Consider the following 21,135-nt stretch of genomic DNA (forward strand, 5'->3'; position numbering starts at 1 on the left):
CAACAGTTCTTTAAGCAACGCCGTACATTTGAAAGCTTTGTGTATTCCCCAGAGATATAACAGAGCACGGGGAACTTAAACTTGAATTTTAGGCTAGGAGAGGAGATGGGGGGTAATTTCCCCCCATGAAAGCTTTGGGTAGGCAGTGGGCAGCGAGTGCTGCAGCAGGTGAGCACCAAGCACTGCTGCCCCATGCACAAATAAACACGCACACCTTTCAGAGAGGCTTACGGGTTTAGTCAGATCCTTCCACTGCATACATTGTAAGCCCTTGAAAACTTACCCTGCTTGATTTTATAACCCGAGCTGTGTTTGTACAGCAGCTCAGGACCATCTCCTAAGCAGCTTTGCCTGGACAACACAGAGCTCTTTAATCAGCATGAACCAACTCCCTGCGGGCACGGTGCCCACAGGAACATGTGCAGGAAGGGGCCGGGGCTGCCTCTCTGGAGACAAGGCACCCAAGAAAACGAAAAACTTTCTTTTGCCACCATCCCAGGAGAAAGGTGGTCTCTGGCTGGCCAGTCAGACACTGAACCGTGCATCCTGCAGAGTCCCCCTGGGCACAGCGCCCACACCCCCAGCTGCATGATGCTGCAGAGGAGGACAACCCGGGGATGCTCGGGCATCGGACCACCGCTGACCCTCCATCGGCAGCAGGATGAGGGCAGCGGCAGGGGGGCCACAGGGGCAATTCTAGCAGAACCCCCCCATGCCAGCCAAACCCCAGTGTGTGACACGGGAGGAACTGCCCCCAAGTGTTCCAGTTTCTGTGTTCCCTTCTAGATACAGATATTCCTGTTTAGGCAAATGAAAGTTTTAGTCATTCATAAAAAAACAGAAGCTCAATGCAAAATGAGGCAATTTCCACTTCATGTGAAGGATGTTAAATTCCCACTGGATCTGAGAGTTAAAAAAGACAGAGCTAAAAAAGAAAAGCATGCACCGAGCAGCGCTGTGGCGGCAAGACCATGCTGGCACAGGAACAGCCACAGTTTTCCAAATCACTCCCTCAGCATACCAGCCCCACGAGCAGGCAGGGGGGCTGCTCAGCATCCCAGGCCCCCGCTCACAGGGAGCTGAATCTCTCACAGAGACATTTCAGGCTTCACCTTCTGCTCCCACCCTGAGGGGCTGTTCTGGAGAGATGCAGCACCCTGAGCCCAAGGAGTACACGGGTGGTGGAGGCAGCCAGGCGTGGGGAGGCAGGCTGCCAGGGAGGACGGGGTGGGTCGTCTCACTTTGACCGGTGCTTTAGAAGGTGCCAGAAACTGCAAATTCTGGATATCATTTTCGAACAAGGCTGAAATCGTTTTACAAAGAGACTATTTTTGTCCCAGAGACAGGGATGACGAGATCACTGCGTATGCAGATGCTGAGAGACTTAAAACAAGAATGGTTAAAAAGAAGTTTGCCAAGAAAAGAAAAAGCGCTCCTCCACCACCCTACCAGCACAGAGCCGTCCCTGAAGAACAGGGCAGAAAAAGCTTTCTTTGGAGCAGAACTGAAAAATGCCTTTAGGAGTGTTTTACTGCACTGAGTGGCTCTGACCTTTCTAATAAGCACCACCACAGATCTGTCGTCCTCCAGCAGTGAGCAGCGGAGGGATGTGTGCATGCCCCGAGGATGCAAACCAGGGAAGGAGAGGAGCTGCTGTTGACTCTGACCTGGTACCCTGCAAGCACTGACCCATCAGAGGCAGACGGAGAGACGACTCCTGCTTCTCAAGTTGACAGCAGGCTTCTGGGTCTGAAACGAGCCAGTGCAATATTGCATCCCTGCCTTGCAGAGCAAATCCCACAGCCACTGGCTTCCCCCAGAACCACACACAGCTCTAGTGGCTCATACCTGAGCTGGCCCCAGCCGTCCCACCGTGGGCACAGTGGCTGCCTGTGGGCCCGAGCTGGCAGCAGCCCAAGCTCTCATGCTCTCCCAGGAATCCAAGAGATTTGATTCATAACTGGGTAATCAACTCGTGACCTACAAGGCACTCAGCACAGCACAGCCAGACTTCTATTCAGGCTCTGCAATTACCTGTGTCTTTCTTCTTCAGGGTCATACCCACCACTGAGCTCGCTGAGTGACCGCATCGATGAAATGTATGCTTTCCCGCTGAACCCTGATGGAGATGCTGATGCAAGAGCCACCACTCACCAATTACGTGCAGGCAGGCAGCTGGTGGCATTGATCAGACTGACAATTTACATGCTGCTCACACTAGCCAGGAATCTGTTTGCTCTTTTGCAGTGGTCTGTCAGGGTGGCACTGGGCAGGGGCTCATCAGACCGCAGCAAGCCATGGTGTGAGAGCAGTGCAGCAGGGCAGGACAGCACTGACTGGCAAGCAAGGACGTTTTGCTTCGGCTTTTTCTTATGCAAAGTCTGTGTCCTGCAAGGGCAGTAGCCCTCTGTCATACCCAGAGTTGCAAAGATGCTGCCTGGGGATTTATTTACTTCTGCACTAAATTCAGCTTTGCCTAGCTCCGATGGAGCGCAAGCATCACCTCTCCCTCGGGCAGGGAGCTGGGAGGAAGAGCATGGACCAGACCCATCCTCAGGCCCAGCAGCCCAAGCCCTAAAACATTTTTAAACCATGTCCATCCCACTTGGGTTCAATTTCTAAAACTGAAGAAATTGTATTCGTAAAAATATGAAGAGTACTGAAGTTTCTTCTGCTTCTCTATGCAAATAGACCTGCACAAGCACAGCCCCATCGCTGCACAAAGCGCCGCAGCCCCCACCCCACAGCCCCCTGCCCCAGGCAGCCAGACCTGCACCTACAGCTGGTGCCATTTCAGTCCTTTGTACCGACAACACTTGCTGGACTCCACAGAACAGCCACAGAGCTTTGGTTCAAGATCACGTCTCCCTGCTTTCCCCACCTGACTGCAAGGAAAGCTTTAAATTATCTCTTCTGAAGAAGCATTAACATAGTTCATGTGAAAAGGCCACGCTGAAATGAATTTCATAGCAACTTAAGCAGCCTAACAGCAGAGCAAACCACGCAGCCACAGCTCACCGTCTGCACCTAATGAAACCCAGGCAGCGGACACAACACCAAAAATCTCACACTTTGTTCCCACTTTTCCCCTGGGGAACATCCCCGCCGGTCCACAGGAAACAACTCGAAGCAGCCTGGCAGCAACTCTAAAGGTGACACTGGAGAGAAGAGCCTGTGGTTCCCCTTCGAGGAAATAACGGTTCGCAAGAGGCTGGGTCAGGGATGAGAAGACGACAGCTCCGGGTTGAACTGAAGCCAGGAGGTGGGGGGAGGGGAGGGAAAGGTGAACTGGAGACAATGGCAGCCACCAGGGAGGGGACCGTGTGCTCTCAGCAAGGCCGGGTTTGTGGCAGTGCCCCCCTGCCCTGTCCTGTTCGGGAGCTGCTGCTCCAGCACATAGCTCCTGCATCTTCCCACACACCTGCACAGGGCTGGAACGACACCTTTGGTGAGAAATAGTTCCAAGTCCCAGCAAAAACCAAGTAACAAGTGAACAAGAGCGATGGATCTTTGTTTCAACGAAGAGGGCTATGATAAACCACAGAGGTGCCCCTGAAAGAAGGTTATGCACGAGAGCAAAACACAGGTACTGCTCAAGGCAAGATGGCAAAAGTCAGGGGCTCCATCACTGGAACATCTTTTCTACCAATATTGTAACTCCTTGCAAGCCTGTTTCAGCAGGCCACGCTTTAAAGATAATTTGACACTGCTGCACCAGTAAACGGTACCAACAATATTTTTCCTGTTGCTCACAGTATTGCAGCCACAGAAAACCCCACAGAGCACAGGGCCTGAAGGCATCACAGCACAGGCAGCGGGATGCAGGCAGCTCCTCTGCCCAGCCCTTGGTGGGGAAGGGCAAGCGGTCCCTGAGCACAGCCAGCACACCAGCAGCAAACATGTCCATGGGCACGAGCATCGCCGCTTGGGCTGCTTCCATGTCAAACACATAGCCACAGATAAAACTTGCCCTTGACAGTTTCCAGCAAGTTAATATATTTTTATTGATAAAAGATCTCATCTGCTAGTCAGACAACTGCAGAGGGATACGGATGACAGTTATTCTTCTCTTGCTGCTGCCAATACCAAATAAAATACACTCTTACTAAGCAGCAAAAATAAGAAAAGGCAAAGTCAGCTTTTTTTTCCCTGAGCAGCATTAGTATCTCAGCATCACATAGAACTGTTTGTTATCTTTCACATGCCTTGAGAATCATTTTATTATAGCATAACCTCTCCATGAGAATGGGGCTCCCACAGCGCTCTCCTTTGCACCCTCCGGGTTGCCCAAAATGGCACAAAGACCCCCCAAAACACCTCCTGCCTGCAGGACACCATCTTTCTAGACCCCCTCACCAGTGTCACCTGGGTGGGCAGAGGCTGCACCACCCACCTCACTGCCCTCCCAACAGCTGCACTTCGCAGAACCTAGCTCGGACCCATGCACCAGGTCTCCAGAGCCAGGGGCAGGCCACTGACCCAACCACCCTCTCCAAATCCCCTCCCTTAACCAGAGGCACAACCAGACGTGCCGGGAAAATGAGAGAAGAGCTTTTCAATTACAGGGCTGAAGACATGTGCAGGCTGGCAGGAGAAGGAGCTGGGCTCCGGCAGAGCCAGGGAAGCACCAGAAGGTGCTGGGAGGGAGCAAGGCAGATACATCTTCATCCCACGGGAACTGTCACCAGCTGCCTGTGCTGACAGTGCCGGCAGGAGCAGCAAGCATGTGCCCTCGCGCAAGGGGCAGATGGCACACCATGAGAGCTAGAGAAGTTAATTAGCAAGACAAAAGAAAGCAGCAAGTTGCAGCAAGGCTGTGAAGATCTGCTTATGCACCAGACCTGGGGCATCCCAGAGGTACCAGGGATGTGAGGAGACAGGCTCTGGGCAAGAGGGTGCTTGGCATGTTCAGGATGGGCACATCTGGAGGAAGGGAAGACTGCGCATCCCACCTCCACCCTCAAACCCACGATGCTATCCTACATAAAGGAACTACCCAGGAGCAGGTATCCCTTCCCACTGGAGATAACCCCAGAAAGGAGAAACTTGAAGGAGCTGCTAATTTTCAGGTAACACACGTGGCACCTTCATTTGTTCTGCTGCTGACATCTCCTTGCTAATTGTTGCCAGCCCATGTTTGACCAAACACTCTAGAGAAGAAACTAAATTTGGGAAAACGGAGCAAACTTCTTTGCATCCTGCTACAAGCGTCAGCTGGGATCTGGTGATGCTGTGCATAAGGGGGTAACGACCATGTACTGACACAGCAAAGAGTTTTCTGACACCTGTGACCAGCACCCAATGAAACTTCTTTATTTCTAAGAGAGTGGCAGCAATACTTGCTTCAGTACAAACACAAAGGTCTGGAGCTTTTTGAGAAAGGAGGAGCCCAAAACAAAGATGAAATGATTTTGCCTCCAGCAAACAGAGTGCAGAAAGACCAAAGGTGCAGCCGTGAAATCCTGCCCTAGAGCTTCAAACGGTGGGAAAATTAAATACAAACTTGAAATGACGCTACATTGGCCTGTTACCTTCCTAGAGCAACTCCGATATTTATTAATGCATCCTGATTAGATGACCTTTAACAGGATAATGCAAAGAAGGTCATTTTAATGATTATTTTGTCTACAATTTAAATAATCATGCATTCTACTAATAGCTCTGACTATAATTAGGTTTGCCAACTGCATTACATTACACATGCCTGACTTCAGCTCCTGAAGACCTTGCCATATTTGAGAAAGCTTCAGCTTGAACGGTCACACCAGCTCTGCCTCCAGTGAACAGGAGAGCACAGAAGCGTCAGAGCTTGTAATGAAAAATGGCAGAGTTTAACACTGGAACCAGTGGGGCTGGACTGGCCATCCTCTCCAGAACAGCTCACCAGACCTCAACTTCGGGGATGCTGGGGAGAGCACCCAACCTGCTGGCACATTAATGTGAAAGCTACAGTGAAGCTCAGAGGTTTTGGAGGAATGCATGCCCTGGCAGTCGTGGGAGCCTAGGCCAGCGATGTGGGGCAGGTGAGCATGCAGCCCTCAGCACCAGCACAGCACACATTTGGACCAAGTCACAAAAGTAAAATGTAAAAAGGCCTCTGCCCTCAGCTAGCCAGTGCTGTGTAAGACACGCTGTCCTCAGCAATGCCACTGCCCAAAACACTGACCCACTATCACATCTTCAGTCATCAAAAACCTAAAAAGCAATCTAGCATGAAAGCAGTCTCTGTGTCTTCAGTACCAGCATTTATAGCTACAGCTTCATTTTCTGTTGCGAGAAGAGAATTAATGGTTTGGTGGTTGTTTTCGTTGTTTTTTTTTTTTTCTTAGAGTCCCTATCATCACCATACAATTAGTCCTCCTCTCCTAGACAGAAGATCACTATTCGATAGGCTATCCAAGGTCAAACACACAGTCTTGCTTCCTCAAGGAGGTTCAAACAATCAGATCGAACAGAAAGTGCTCTCAAGCAGGACTAGTTGACAGTAACAGAAAGAGACTTTGACAAAGAGGGTAGATCTGATTAGATGTAAGGAAGAAACTCCCTGTGAGGGCGGCGAGGCGCTGGCACAGGCTGCCCTATCCCTGGCAGTGCTCAGGGCCAGGCTGGACGGGTCTGGGGGCACCCTGGGCTGGTGGGGGGTGTTCCTGCCCATGGCAGGGTTGGAACTAGGTGGTCTTGCAGGTCCCTTCCAACTCAAACCGACCGCCCTATGACTCTATGACTAACATTTCACTGCTCTCCAGCTATTTTATGTTCTGAAAATGTCAGCCTCCCCCAGGATTATCTGCTTGATATGTGCACAAACCACCATCCCATAAGCACTTAAGAACATACTTAAATAAAACTATTCTGTCTGAAGTTAAGTAACTACTATTACTCAGGTGTTTAAAATTAAGCATCCATATATACCATAAGCACTTTACAGGATATAAAGTGGTTTTCTCCTCGATTCTCACAGAACTATTAGTACTACAAGATGCAGAGATCAAGGAACAAAGTTGGAATATTTTTTTTCTTTTAATATTTTTCCCTGGGTTTCACAGCTAGCATACTAGATTAGAGCATCTCTGAGGATGAAAAGCAGCAGCCAGCTGGAATTAACAGCTCCAGCCCCGGCTGGGAGCTGGGTGGAACTGCAGCATCTCTCCTTTGCAGCCCCAGCCGCTGCTCTGCACTGCCCCTGCAGATGCCAAGCCCGGGGATGCCATCTCACTGGATGCCATCTCACTGAATGAATCCCTTCTCTTCCAGCTCAGCAAAATCACGTGGCTTGCTGTAAGGATGAACACACTGTAAGGCTTAAAACCAATGCAATACATTAAACTCATTATTTCTGCAAGATTTCATTGGATATTGATATTTGTTAAAGGAAAGACAGTCACCAGATTACTGCACCAAATGAAAAAAAACGCAGAGCTATAGTCATTACAGCCTAGATGCTAGGTTGACTTAATTATAGGTCATTCTGGATTCATGCTGTGGTTATTAGCAACAACAGAGCAGAGGAAAACACAAGCTTTGTATCACTTCAAAATGAAGCCCCTGTCCTCAGCTCATTCCCAAAGTAGGCAGGGCATTGCTGTTTGCTGAAGCAGTTTTCCATCTCCCAATTCAAAGCTCCTTAAGGATTATACTGCTCTAAGAAGCCTGACTGACAGTGCAAAAGGAACGAGGTTTGCCCTGCATGCATCCCCCAATTACACCCTGGCTGACAGTCATGCAGGAGCACAAACCCGAGGGCTTTGCTAAATAGCAAAAGAAACCCAGGTACAAAAGGGCTATTTTTGCTCCGTGCTTTAAGTCCCAGGCATCCGCATTGCTCTCTTCATTTTCAGAAATAGTCTATTTAAAAATTAACTCACACCAACCGGGCAGCTTCTACCTGCCTGCCCGATGAGCCAGTGGCAATCGTCACCCAGCAGTAATAGCAAGCAACAGAGAACTTGATACGAGGGGATGTGGAAAGGCCCTTGATCAAGCAGCACCTCTTAAAATGTGACAACTTAGATTTAATTTAGACCTCGCCCTTCTCAGGCAGAGGCTGCCCGCAGTAACTTACAGCCAGACAGCCATGGGGCAGGAGGAGACCGGCGCGGGAGAGACCCGGGGCCAAGGGAGTGGGATCAGGCTGCCCAAGGGCTCCTCACTGCTCCTTGCTTGCCCCAGCACGGACAGGACTGGTGGGGAGAAAAAGAAAAGCATTACAGCCACCTTCGGCCAAAACTTCACACAGAAGCATCTCCCCAGGACCTGCTGCCTTTCCTGCTGGCTGCGAGCTGCCATCCGGATGATGAGCAAGGATGAGAAAGTGGTGCCTGGGCGGGCAGGCTGCCCAGCGCCTGAGCAAAGCTCCGGAGGTGGCACCTTCATCACAGCCTTCCCTGCTCTCCCCCTGCGAAACCTCATTTTCCTTGAGCAAGGTTAAGTGGTTTCAGCATTTCCATCCCCACAGCCACCTTTGCCGGCACCTTTCTGCTGTTTCTGTACCACAGCAGGGAAGGTTCCCAGCTCTGCTGCCCCAGGGGCACCCACAGTGAGCTCCTCCTCCAGCTAGTTCGCACCTAAGGCAGCACTGTCAGATTTCACCTCTGTACACACAAATATCTAAGCACCTATCTATACATGCATATTTTTGGATATATGACATATACCTCATAGACTGAACAAAGTCTGCAGGGTGCTAGACTTGTGAGTGGGTCTCCGTGCCATTTTCTTTATGTTTTTTAAATGACAGAACAGGAGAGAAAGCATGTCAGAGCTAAATCCACATGGCCAGAAGGAATCTCACAGCATGACATTACTTAGCAGCAAAGGTCATAAAACCTCCAGCACTGCTGGCTGCACAGTGGAGCGAGCCCAACAGATGCCTCGCTGCCCAGCGGGCACAGGGTGGGCAGTGTGGGTGACAGGGGCTCTGCCACCCTGAGCACTGGCACTGTGCAGAGGGACACAGACACATGTGTGCAAGCTCATTACAGCTTGCCTGGATGGCTGAACTCAACTCTCAGGGGAGTGCTCTCCTGCCACCCTTACCTCACTGCTCCATGCCTTTGCCAGTTCTCTTCACTCTGCTTCAGCAGGCGCCTGCTGCAGAGGCAGTGAGTGAAATTGCACACACACACACACCCCCAAAAAAAAAAAAAAAAGACAAAAACCCCAGGGGCACAAAGGCAAGCAGTGGGAAGCCCTAGCTTCCCTCTCACACAGCTCTACCCTCCTGAGCAACCTGCTCCAGACGTGTGTGCTGGGACACACTCCGGTGCACACACACGCTCGCACGCAGACCTCACCGCTGCTCCCCTGCAACGGATCCCGACTGTGCCCCTTTGGCAATGCCCAAAGCGTTCAGAGATGGAGAAAGAGGGATGCTTTCATCACAACCAAACCCCATCCTGCCAGCAGAGTGATGGAGTCCTGCCCTCGACCACCCATGCCTTGCTCCCTGTAGGCAGCGCAGCAAGCAGGCAGCAGCTCCTGCCCACACCTCCACTGGAAGACCCTGCTTGCTCCAGGCACTGCAAGGGCTTCAAGGGCTCATGTCTTGCAGCCCCACACCAGTGCCACCCTGCCACCTTCCCCCGGGGCTGCTGTACAGCTGCAGAAAGGGCCATCAGTGCCATGGCTGCTCCCACGAAGGCGGTGCAGGACAGAGCTGCAGACACCTGGCTGCCGCATACAGCCATAACCCAGGCCCAGGAACAATCCCCACCAACTACTTGGGGGTCAGGGTGTTCACACAGGGCCCCCACAGCCTGAGTACAGGTGCAGGACCAGAGTACTCGTGGATGCATTAGTCTCTTTTGGGCTGGCATCTCTACAGCATCCCCTTTCCCCCCACACTAACTGATTTTAAGGTTCAACAGCCACCGGTACACCACAATTAGCAGTAACCTCTATGGAGAAGAAAGTCTTCGATGAGGAACATGATGCCCAGGGAGGGGAGATTTAAAAATCCAGGTAACACCTTGACTTCCAGTGTGAAGTGGAAATAAAACTGGGCTTATCAAACCACACGCAAGCCCCTGTCTTAAATGCCCCGTTCTGGGGGCTGCTCCCACAGCATGCCCAGCAGCCACAAGGCAGCACACAGGAGCAGGACTCAGGCAGCTGCGGCACTGAGCTGGAAGACACCTACCAGGGCAGCTCAGACAGCTGGAACCAGCCAAAAGCTCCATCACCAGCTCATTAAAACCAACACTCTGCCAAGCATCCTCTCTGCAGGTGGAGGAGGGCTGTCAGGTAGGCTTCAGCATGCTGGAGGCACCACCCTGTGGAGCTGCAAGAACATGTACCCCAAGAAATCCAGCATCAGGAGGTCAGGGTCAAAACGGGGTTTTGCAGAGGCAGGTGCATTGATCAGCCACAAGCTGGGCACTGGGATAGAGTCACTGCTTTGCTAGAGCCAGAGCAGTGACCCGGTTCAAGGGTAGCTCTGGGAATGGGGGGGGTGTGTGGGGGGTGTGTCAGTCAGGTACCATCCCACCCCATGCCCCTGCCTGGGGTACCCAGCAGCTCTGCCGTGGGGTTGCCCAGCAGTTTTTTTGGGACCAAAGCCCAGCCAGATCTCTCCAATCCAAACCAGAAATTCTCCAAGCCCAGTACAATACAGGAGGAGAAACCAGGCAAAAGGGGAAGCCAGCAAGTCTGCCCTTTGGCTGGAACAGAAACACACTTGTGGCAAAGGATCCCAGACCACTGTGACCCATGCCCAGCCCTTCCCCTCCACGTCCCCCACAGCCCAACACCGTGCCCAAAAGGGGCTGACACCCCCCGTGCCTCCCGCCCCTCCCCAGAGCTCCCAGTATGACAAGCACGGCACACAGCCCCGCCGCGGGCCGGGCGACTGACAACGCGTGTTAAGCCTCCACCTTCAGCTGCCTGTTACGCCGCCTGCTCCCACTGGTTCTATTTTTAAGGGTGAGAGTTGTGGTGCACTGTCGTTTCCCCAATTCAATCTCTTTCCTCCTAGCAGTTCCCCAAATTAGCCAGTTTCCACGGTAAAACGCAAAAACTGCCAGACAGACCTAAAAGGTGCTGGCAGAACTGTGCTGGGGAGCCCAAGCCAGCTCCACTCTGCTGCTCCAGCTCTCACTCGCCCCCGAAAACCCAGGGATTCACCAGGAAATTAAGTCCTTGTGAAAATAAGGATGGGGAATTAGTTAGCAGGCGTTTGGGTGGTTTTCTTGTTTTTTTAAAGAATGGCAATATTGTTTTCCATAAGCCACACCTAGACCGGTATTTCTGAGTAATTCTGTTGTCCTTGATGATGCTGTCCAGTCAGTCCTGTGTTTTCCAAAGGAGTTTAAGCAAACACAGCAACACTGACGATGCAAACCACGAGCAAGCATAAAACATGCCTGCAGGTTTGCTGGTTTATTTTTTCTCCTTGAGAAGACCAAACATACATATCTGTTTAATTAAACCTGCAAGATGATATGGAACAGGCTTGAAAAAAAAAAAAAAACCTGTGTCTGCTCTTATGAGAAAGCCCCCAGGGTGAGGAGCAGGGATGCTGCAGGCGAGTGGCGGAGAGCCCCGACACCAGGTAACACCGAACCACCACGGGGCAATGCAGGACTGACATGGAAATAACGATGCAGGGCATTGATGCCTTTGGAAAAAGTGATGAGCTGAGGAGGAACGAGGGCTGGCACTTCCCCCGGGGCTGACTCTGGTTTAGCAACACAGTGGGCATCTGTTAAACAACAGCTAAATCTTTCAGGTATTTCACTTGTGACACAAGGAATTGATCAAGACCTTGAACCCAGCCCTGCCAAAGAGAGTGTCGTCTTCAGCTGAGGGCACACTGGCCAAAATCTTAAAGCAGTTTTTTAGCACTTAGTGCTTCATGCACTCTAGTGAACCCCAAGCCTAAAACCTCAGTTCAGGCAGCAGAACCTGGAAACATCATTTTACGGGTAGGGAATCTGAGGCTGTGACTCAAGGAACAAGAGGGAGCCGGGGCAAGGCTGCAGGTTCAGCCCCAAACACAGCCCCAAACACACACCGCTGTATGCCTGTACGCTGCCAGCACAGCAGGGAGAACAAGTTACTGGGTGATCTGGAAGTGTTTTAGGTGTCTCAAAACTATGAGAGCCCCCAGATCCATGAAAAACAATTAGAGATGTCCATGAAATAACAACACAGAAGTGTCATCAGCCAAGAAACCTGGAGGAACATCTCCTCCAAATTGCTGGGAAACAATAAGATCCAGGGAACACCGTGCTGTACCTTCAGGCAGGGCACTGGACCAGGTACTTACATCGGAGGCAGGGCCTTTATCAGCGCCGGGGCAGGAGAAGGTAACAAACTCATGGCACCGCTTGTGCACAACAAAGCAGCAAACTGCAAAGAGAAAACAGCGACAGTGTCAGGGTACTTGAAGGGATGGGCACCACATGAATCCAGAGTTTAAGAAAACATAAAAAGCTATTATGTCTAATCTATGAAAACAGTCATCCAGGGCTCAAGCATTTCTTTAAGGTTTAAAAATCTGCCACAGGTTTACTTATCGAATACTGTCAACTGGACCAGCCGTTTCAGTAAAACTAAGCAGAAGCAAAACGCTGAGCGAACGTCAAAGGAGGGCTGGGAACCCTTATGTTCGCTTTGAGCTCATTGTCACTCGTTGCACACGCTTTGAGGTCACTGCCATCTATAAAAAGAGGGAGAATCTGGCATTTGCGGGTATCTGAACTGAAAAGTGCACGTGTCCAAAAATGGAAGATTGTACCGATGGAACAGGTGGGCAATTTTCCTCCCACAGCTCTGCTTTTCTTCAGCAACTCCACAGCCTCCATTTGCCAGACCAGAAGACACGTACATCTTCCTCATGCACGCATGTTGATGACAAAGTCACCCTTTCTGGGAACAGCGCAGGAAAATTAATCCCAACGTGCCACCACCCAGACTTCCAAGTTAAGTACCCAGAGCTAGATCCGCATCCCTTAAACCACACGCTAATCAGAAGCTGCCAGCAGTCCGTGCAGTCAAAGCGCTGTACTTAAAGGCTAATCTTTTCCCCTAAATACCAAATAAGCACCCTACTTTCAGCGATAAACCTTAAAAAAGGCCACTTGGCACTGCAGATAACGTCAACTGACAGCACAGGTCCTTCTCTGAGGGTCTCAGCCTACCTCATCCTGCAGCTGGAGGTGACGTTACTGCTGTGAGAAGCTGGGGTGCCCCAGGCCTGGGGAACAGAGGCACCACCTCGCACCCCACGTCCCCTCCTGCTGGGTGCCAGCCCCCCCAGCTTCAGCTGCGCTCCACACCGCAGCCGCACTGCGCCTCGTCCCCAGGGATGGGACCTCTGCTCCAAGAGGCACCACCACACACGAAGGGAACCCAGGCAGGAACGGAGCAAAGGCAACAAGTGCCGTTTTTGTGAACAAAGCAAAGCTGCACAAAGGCTGCCTTTGTCCGGGGGGGAACCTGGGCACCAGGCTCAGCTCCGTTCAGGGTTCTCATTGCCACATCCTTGACCCAAGAGCCATAATTACACTAAATAGAAGACAAACTGGAAGATGAGATGCAGCCTACTGGAGTTCAGAGAAACTGAGCACATACAACTGATGGAGCAGTGCAAAAACAAAGCAGTTTTCAGTTGCATCAATATTGGACTTTTCCTAAGGAACAAGGAAAAGGCAAGTGACATTTGACATTAAACTCACAATCTCCTTATTGTGCCCTGCTACATCCAGCTTTGATTTTCCTTTCCATATTTTTCTTTGTTTCACAAAGAAACACAGAAGGTTTTAGAGCTGCCAAAAACTCTCTCGTTATAGGACCTCCCCCTTGCTTTTCTGAGTCTAACAAATAAACACTTTTTAAAAACATTGTTCACCGCCTCTGTCATTTGTATACAGAGACAGAAGCATCTGGGAAGCAGGAAGGAAGAAATCAGAACTCTATTAGTAAAGATTTGTCCTGAAATGTGTGTATAAACTCAATACAGCTCCGCGACATGCTGGAGCACGGGCGCTGTCAGGAGGTTACACTCCGATGCCAGCACACAGGCTGCGGTGAGAAGTTCCCAGCAGAGCCTGAATAATTTCAGTTCAACAGAACAAACAAGACTGCTACTGGGCTGAACATCCAGCATTCCTCCATGCCATATGTAAACAGGCTGTTGGACACAAACCTGACTCTGAAGAGTAGGTAACAAAGAAAAGCAGGTCCTTTGGTGCTTCCCCAGGTCCCGAGAAGCTTTTGCACTTTGGGGACAGCAATATCTCTTCCTGCTTGGGGAAAATAACCTTCCTGCCTTTGGGATGACAAGCTATGGGAAAAAAAAAAAAAAAGCAGGAGTTGGCTGTGCTGGTCTTCCCACCAGTGACACTAGGTCGCCAGAGACTGCCTAGTTCTGCTTTATGTGGTGTGAACCAGGTGCTGGCAGCAGCTGTCCTCCCGCCCTCGCCTGGCACCCAGCATCCTGCTGGCTGGACACATCCAGGGATGCTTCCACACATGGGCCAGGCTCTGCTCCGCAGGTCTTTGGAGAACGGAACTATTGCCAGTCTCTCCGAAGGGAAACCCCTTCTGAACACAAGGCATTGCTGCCAGCACCCACAGGACGCCAGCCCTGCCCGCAGCCCCCGTCCGGCTGGGCTCACCCCACCTATGCAGCGCTGGGCGCAACGACACATTTCCTGCAATTCAGGAGCAGGCAGAGGAAAGCAGCCGTCCCAAGGGTGGCTACCAGCACACGGAGCGCTCGAGGTAGGGTAAGGATTGAAAAAAAGGTTCATTTCTATCCCTTGTAATGGTGGCTTCACCACCGTAGCTATTTCTGTGCGTGCTCATTGCTTTACTTCCCACATGCACCTCCCCCAAACAGGGCAAGGGCAAGCTGCCAGTTTGACTTTATAGAAATTCAGAAACCTGGCCTTGCTATTTTTGCCCTCACCAAAAGCTGCAGTACTTTGGTTTCAAAAGCAACGCCCCGATCCCCTCTGTGCCAGGCGGACAGGACCGTGCCCTGCTCTGCCAGCGCATTAACAGGGATGCATCGCTCCCTGCGGTCTGCACCGCATGGCCAGCAGATGCAGCACATCAGCAGCACTGTGGGTTTCATGTGTATTTGATTAAAAATTTTTAAAAAACAAACTCTTAAGTTCTGCCGCACACAGGAACCTGCAGTGGCTTTCTATACTCTGCTCATGACACATTTAATGTGTCAGGCAGAAGTTAGGTGAGAGGGAGAAACAAGGGAGGAAGTTGAAGAAGCAAGGGAAAGGAGAACACAGGACTGGGAGAGGATGACTGGAGCAAGCGAAACCAGCCCTGGGTGAGCTGCTTGCTCTCACCCCTCCAAAGAAACTACAATAGAACACATTCATCCTACATTCTCACTTGCAGAAAAGGTGAAATGCCCATTTCTAGTGGCAAGAGAGACTAGAAGGCCAATGTCCAAGAAGCTCAAAACCACCCCAAACTTTCATTGCAGCCTCTCCCCCATATTCTTTTAAGATTTCATTGAAAAGCTGAATTATTAAAGACCATGTTGAATACATACAGTAATACATCTGTCCTGAGAGGGCAGGAGGTAAGGAATACACTGGAAATTCAGTATTTTCTCTGCAAGTGGAAAAATAATTGCCACGTGTTCCAGACTTTCATATTACAGCTCAATTAAGCAAATGACAGCCAAATCACTGTAAGTCACCTTTGTGGTGACTGAATACTTAGCAAGAATAGCAGGTCCTCCAACAATCAATGTTAACATAGACTGTAAAGACAATCCATTGGGAGATGGTGAAGCATAACACTTCCCTAGACATCCAAAGCAAATGAGAGGCTCTCTGCTGATTGCAGTGGTGCGGGCTTTGCATCCAACACTTTGAAGGAAGCTCTGCAAGCATTGGAAAGACCCATTCAAGCATTTCATGCACGCTTAGGCGAATACTCAATCCACACAACAAGACAAGCCAATAGAATTAAATGGGTACAGGAGCTTATACCAGTAATCCTGCCTTAACTCCTAACTGTGCATCCTACCCAACAGATGTGAGAAGATTTAGTAGATCTTCCCTCCCGTGACTAATCCAGCACATTACACTGGGAATAGATTGCTCGCTCTCCATCCTGCCGAGCAGGAGCCAGGCTCCGGCTCCCCACGAGCATGGTACCACAACAGGCAGCTACGCATCTGGGCACAGCCAGTCTGCTGGGACGAGCACTGCTGTGACACTCCTGGCTTCATCACACTTAAGCATTTTAAGCCTGTATCTTTGTCAGTTTAGAAACTATAGCACAAGCAGCAGCTTTTCCAGGTTGCTAATTAGACAGTCAATTTGTAAATCTTATTATATGGATAATAAAGTTATCAAATCCCAGTGGTGAGCTGCAAAACATCCCGAGTCATTTACGTACAAGAAAAATAAACATTAACCTTTACCATTTGTTATTACATAATGCAAGAATGATTGCTGGCCCCAAATTCTTTTTTAGAGCAATCTCCACTGTAGGTACCTGGGGAGTCGTGTGTCTTGGGGGAAGCGAAGGACATGAAACCCTACAAAAGACAAGGGGCAGAGTCCTGGAGCTCAGCCTCTCTCCACAGGCTTACCAGACTCGCTGGAACACACATTTTCAACAGCAGTCCCAGCAGAGTTCCTCAGATCAGGGGAGATTCGCACTAAAGTGTCAGGGCAAGGTCACACGCCCCCATTCCCTGAGATCCCAACACAGTTTCAGGAAGAAAGGGCTCCTAGAAGGCTTGTTTATAGAGCAAAGAAACCCCAATAGCAGCAGGGCATTTTCAGCGCCTAAGAACTAGCCTTATTTTGAATGATGAAAAACCAGAAAATGTTAATGTTGTTGCTTAAAAACATATATATTTAAATACATACTCAAATGGCTTCTTGGGCTAAACAGCTGCTGAAAAATCCTCAAGACAAACCCTAAAGCAGTTTGTTCACAGAACCTGCCAACCAGAACTGCCTCCTCAAAACTTGTTCCAAGAGTACGAACGTTGCAGAGCACGTGTGCGGCTGCACCCCCTGCACAGGACAGGACCCTGGGGAAGCGAGGGCTGCCAGTGCAGCTCAGTAGTGGGCAGGACACCCATCACCTCCAGGCTGCTGACAGCCAGCCAAAGCAAGCTGCTGAACCCAGGGACACAGGCCAGCGAATTAAAGCTTTATCCAACAGCATGCGGTCGGGAGCAGTCATATGTTTGCATGTTTTGGAACAGTGCTGCAAATTGCTGCAGCAGACAGAAGCCCCTGGTAAGTCCTCAGCAACGGCAGGAGGGACAAATCCAGCACTTCACTGCACCGCATGGAAATATTGCTGCAAGAAGCTGGGCAGAATCAGGACTTTTGTCACTGCAGACCCACGGCTGGTGACCAAGATGAGCTGCAAACTGAATGCTGATCTTGGAGATTGCTTCCCTCCAGCACTGCCTGCCCCACAGCTGCTGTGCATGCTGCTTTGTAGGGCATGGTCTTGCCCTGAGCCTGAACCCCAGCAATTGTCCTGTGTGGTCAACAGGACGAAGAGAATAATAAAATCCTCAGTGAAATTAAAAAAATAGGAGAGGACAGACCTTGACACTAGCCAAAGTACAATGGGAGAAGAGCAGGTGCTTCCAGCAGCGTGAAGCTGCTCTGGGAGCAGCCTGGCAGGTTTTAAGGTGCATCACCCCGACGTGTGGGAGAGCTGATGGGAACAGGCAGCTCCCAGCACACGTGTCAGAGGGCTGCGCAGGGCTCTGGCATGCCAAGTTATCAGCGTGGGGACTGCTTAACACACAGCGACCCACCACAAGCATCTTAGTAAGGCACCAGCCAGAGACACTAATAAGGATTTTTCTTGCAGCCACTGCAGCGCATCGCTATGGTGTAGGCAGTCCTGTGGGAATGGAGAGGCCCCTCGACACTCCCAGCAAAAAGTTATTTGTCAGAGAAGACAGGAAAAGACACCACGGCATTTATGCCACTCCAGGCTTGCCAGGACAGGCTGGGCAGCTGACAGCCCTGGGCGGGGAGATGCTTGTCCACCCCATGCTCTTGGGGGCTGCGCAGGAGCATGGTCCCCCCCGTTCCTGCCCACCCAGTGCAGGGAGCAGCCCCAGCCCATGAGGCTGAAGCCACCTGTGCAAGGGGCTCCCACAGCCGATAGCCCAGGGCTCTGCTCCGCTCTCACGCAGCCCAGGGAGGCGCAGGAGCAGCCCTGGCCACGCTGCCTTCCCCCACTGATGAGCAAGGCAGGTATTGCCACCTTTGTCCCACCAGGTTTGTTCACAGCAAACAGTGCCTGTTTGCTGCATGTCGCCCGCACAGGCATCTTCTCCTTCAGAGTATTTTCTTTTCTTCTGTTTACAGAATGTAAACAAATGCAAAAGAGTTTTCCCCCACCATATGCACCACAGCTCACCTCGCATGCTCCATCTCCATTCAGAAGCTTTCCCAAAAGCAGACAGTTGGGCAGTTTGCCCGAAGAGACAACAATGCTGAAAGATTTGCTCTTAGAATACAAAATCCTTCCCAGTTCAGTGGCTTCTGCCCAGGAAAAGCCCTTTATCAAAGCTATAAGCTCCTTATACTGGCATCAGGCTACCCAGGGAGCCATCCCAACACTAGCACAGGTATTGCTAAGAATATGAAAGCCCAGAAAAGTCTCAGGGTTATGGTTTTATTTGCAGACTTCAAGTGTCCGAGACTGCTGAGCCTGTCCCGGACTGCAGCACAGCAGATCCAAGCACTGGAGCTGTGTCTCTGCTTGTGCTGTTACTGCCAGGACACACGTTTGTCTGATGCAGCAGCTGGTCCTGCTCAGCACAGGTTTCTGGGCGTCTTTTGGGTCCCCATTTTTCCAGCGTACTTTGACCTTGCTCTAGATCAGGTTTGTGGGATGCTAGAAGCACACTCCAGAAGGAAAACTGCCTTGCCCTGTACCCTGGCCACACTGCATGGATCCACTCCATGAAAAGAGTGGGATGAATGCAAAGGGTCACGGATGCTGAAGGGAAAGCACACAGCCCAGAAAAGCCAGGAGAGCCCCAAACCTGCCTCTGAGATGCAGCAACCTTGACACAAGCTGTTGGTCACCTACATGGGGCCCTGGCACTAGCCCACAGCCAAGGGCTTAAAAATGCCAGGAGAGCACAAACCTACAACATAACATCCCTGGCAAGCACAGTAAGGCTGGCTCAAGACAATAAATCATTTCCTGACCCCTGCATGCTATCAGGTTGGAGCCTGCCACATGAGATCTGATTAGCCTCATCTCCCACACGAAACATCGTTAGCTGGCAGGAAGGTATCCAGCCCTCCTCAAAAACCCAGACCCTGTGACAAATGCCTTCCTGCAGGAATGAACCCTGCCTAGCAACTCCACGCTGCACAAAGCAGCACTGCCTTTTATTTGATCTCCATTTGTTGCTCTAATTTCATTGCATGAACTCCTCGTCCTGATGTTCTGAAGGGGCTAAATCAATTTCCCCACCCCGAGCCCTTCATAAAATTAATAATTCAGGAAAGCCCTCTCACGGCTCCCCCCCCGAGTACATCCTTTCCAGGAACATTCCCGCTGAAGGGAAGCCCTCCATCCACCTCCACCAGGCCAGGGAGAGGTCTGGGGGCAGCAGGAACAGTATGTCAAATAAGGCAGACAGATGGAGAATTAACAGAGACAGAAGAAGGTTCAAGCAAGATTCATTTAAAAAAAAAAAAAAAATCAAACCTAGGGAGGAGTTAAAACCTCCCCAGAGAGCTGACAGAGCTGTGATTTAGCAGATGGTTCTAATATTGTGAAGCTCGAAGATTATTTTGAGCATATCTTAGTGCGTAGCTGCTCCCTTACAACCTGTGGAAATTCTCATTTCCTAAATAACAAGAGATTCAGGAAACAGCTTGGAATTCGGATTATCAGAAGTGGAGAAAACAAAATAACCAGAGAAAAAAAAAATATTTTTAAAGGAGCTTTGTGTTGATCCACCTACGCCAGGCAATCCCATGGGGTCAGATGCATTGACACAGCTTTGCCCGATGATGTACTGAAACGCACTGCAGCCAGCAATTGCCCACAATTTTCCATTCCCATGTAAAAAAATAAGACTCGCTACATCAAACGAAGTCAATGAAGCATGGTAATCATAAAATAAGGGGAAAGAAGGTTTTCAGGAGGGGAAGTCCTGAATTTCTGACAGCATTTTACAGCTTTTAATCACTTACAGCACACAGGGAGAAGCTGAGCTAAAATTTGTGCTATTAGGATTTAATCCCCAGCTTTGGTTAAAAGCCTTCTGGAGTTCTTGCAACACAACAAATACCTTCAGCTCCTCATGGCTTCAGCAGTTTTCCCACTGTCTGCTCCAGGGAAACACAGCGAAAACAAGCACGCTCCGGGATTTCTGGACAGCGATGCTCCTCTAGGGAAGCATGCCAGGAACCGCTCTGGGGACCGAATGGTAGGGGTCACGGCAAGCCCAGGCTGATGCACTGGCGGTGTGTGGTTAAGCCTGCTTAACACAAGACACAAAAACCTTGCCCCCTCCTCATTCAGTCCATGCCTGCCCAAGGAGCAACCCCAGGGAAGGATGGAGCCCCCCTCGCCCCACGGAGGACATGGGGTCTGGCAGTTTGCACTGCAGAGCCCCGGCAAGGTGGTCTGCACCGCAGCATCGGGGCGGCAGGACGGTTACTGGAGGCAACAGAGGCTCCTGGGGAACACAGGGAGATGCCACTGATCCAAGTGAAAGAGAGAGGGGCGCAGGAGTGCCTTTAAAAGGCATTTCTGCATGGTCAATGGCTCACAGAAAGCAAAAGCCATTTTCCTTAAGGAGGAAAAAGAAGAAAGGACAGCACACAAGACAGCAGGATTCTCTGCTGCAAGGTCTCGCCAGCCTTACTTCTGTAGGAGACTGATTGCCTGAACCGCTACAAAGACTTTCAATCCAAGATAGCAATTCTTCTTCCTACCAGTTAATTCTGTGCTAATGGTACAAAGAAACCTTCATTACAGATTTGAAGAGGCCCAGCCTTGAAAATTAGTGCTGAGAAAGCTGTCATTCAGTGCCAGGAAGATAAAACTATTTCCTGGTATTTCTGAAGTGAAAGCAACAGGATATATATATTTTTTTTTTAAATTTACACAATCTCCCAGTCATTATAAAAACAATTGGCA

The 21,135-nt window shown here is 50.5% G+C and overlaps 1 protein-coding gene across 3 annotated transcripts in view; it reads right to left on the reverse strand.

Annotated features, from left to right (window-relative positions):
* Positions 1–21,135, reverse strand: part of PRKCB (protein kinase C beta) — a 129,391-nt gene that overhangs the window by 65,520 nt on the left and 42,736 nt on the right. For 2 of the 3 annotated variants that reach the window (XM_037385392.1, XM_037385391.1), the window contains exon 3: positions 12,266–12,348. In XM_037385392.1, coding sequence (XP_037241289.1) covers positions 12,266–12,348 — 83 coding nt within the window. Of the gene's footprint in view, positions 1–12,265; positions 12,349–12,736; positions 12,835–21,135 lie in introns of those variants that run through there. The other variant, XM_037385393.1, reaches the window with a different exon arrangement.

Source organism: Falco rusticolus, chromosome 4, assembly GCF_015220075.1.
Source record: "Falco rusticolus isolate bFalRus1 chromosome 4, bFalRus1.pri, whole genome shotgun sequence".
In the NCBI taxonomy this organism is placed as follows: domain Eukaryota; kingdom Metazoa; phylum Chordata; class Aves; order Falconiformes; family Falconidae; genus Falco; species Falco rusticolus.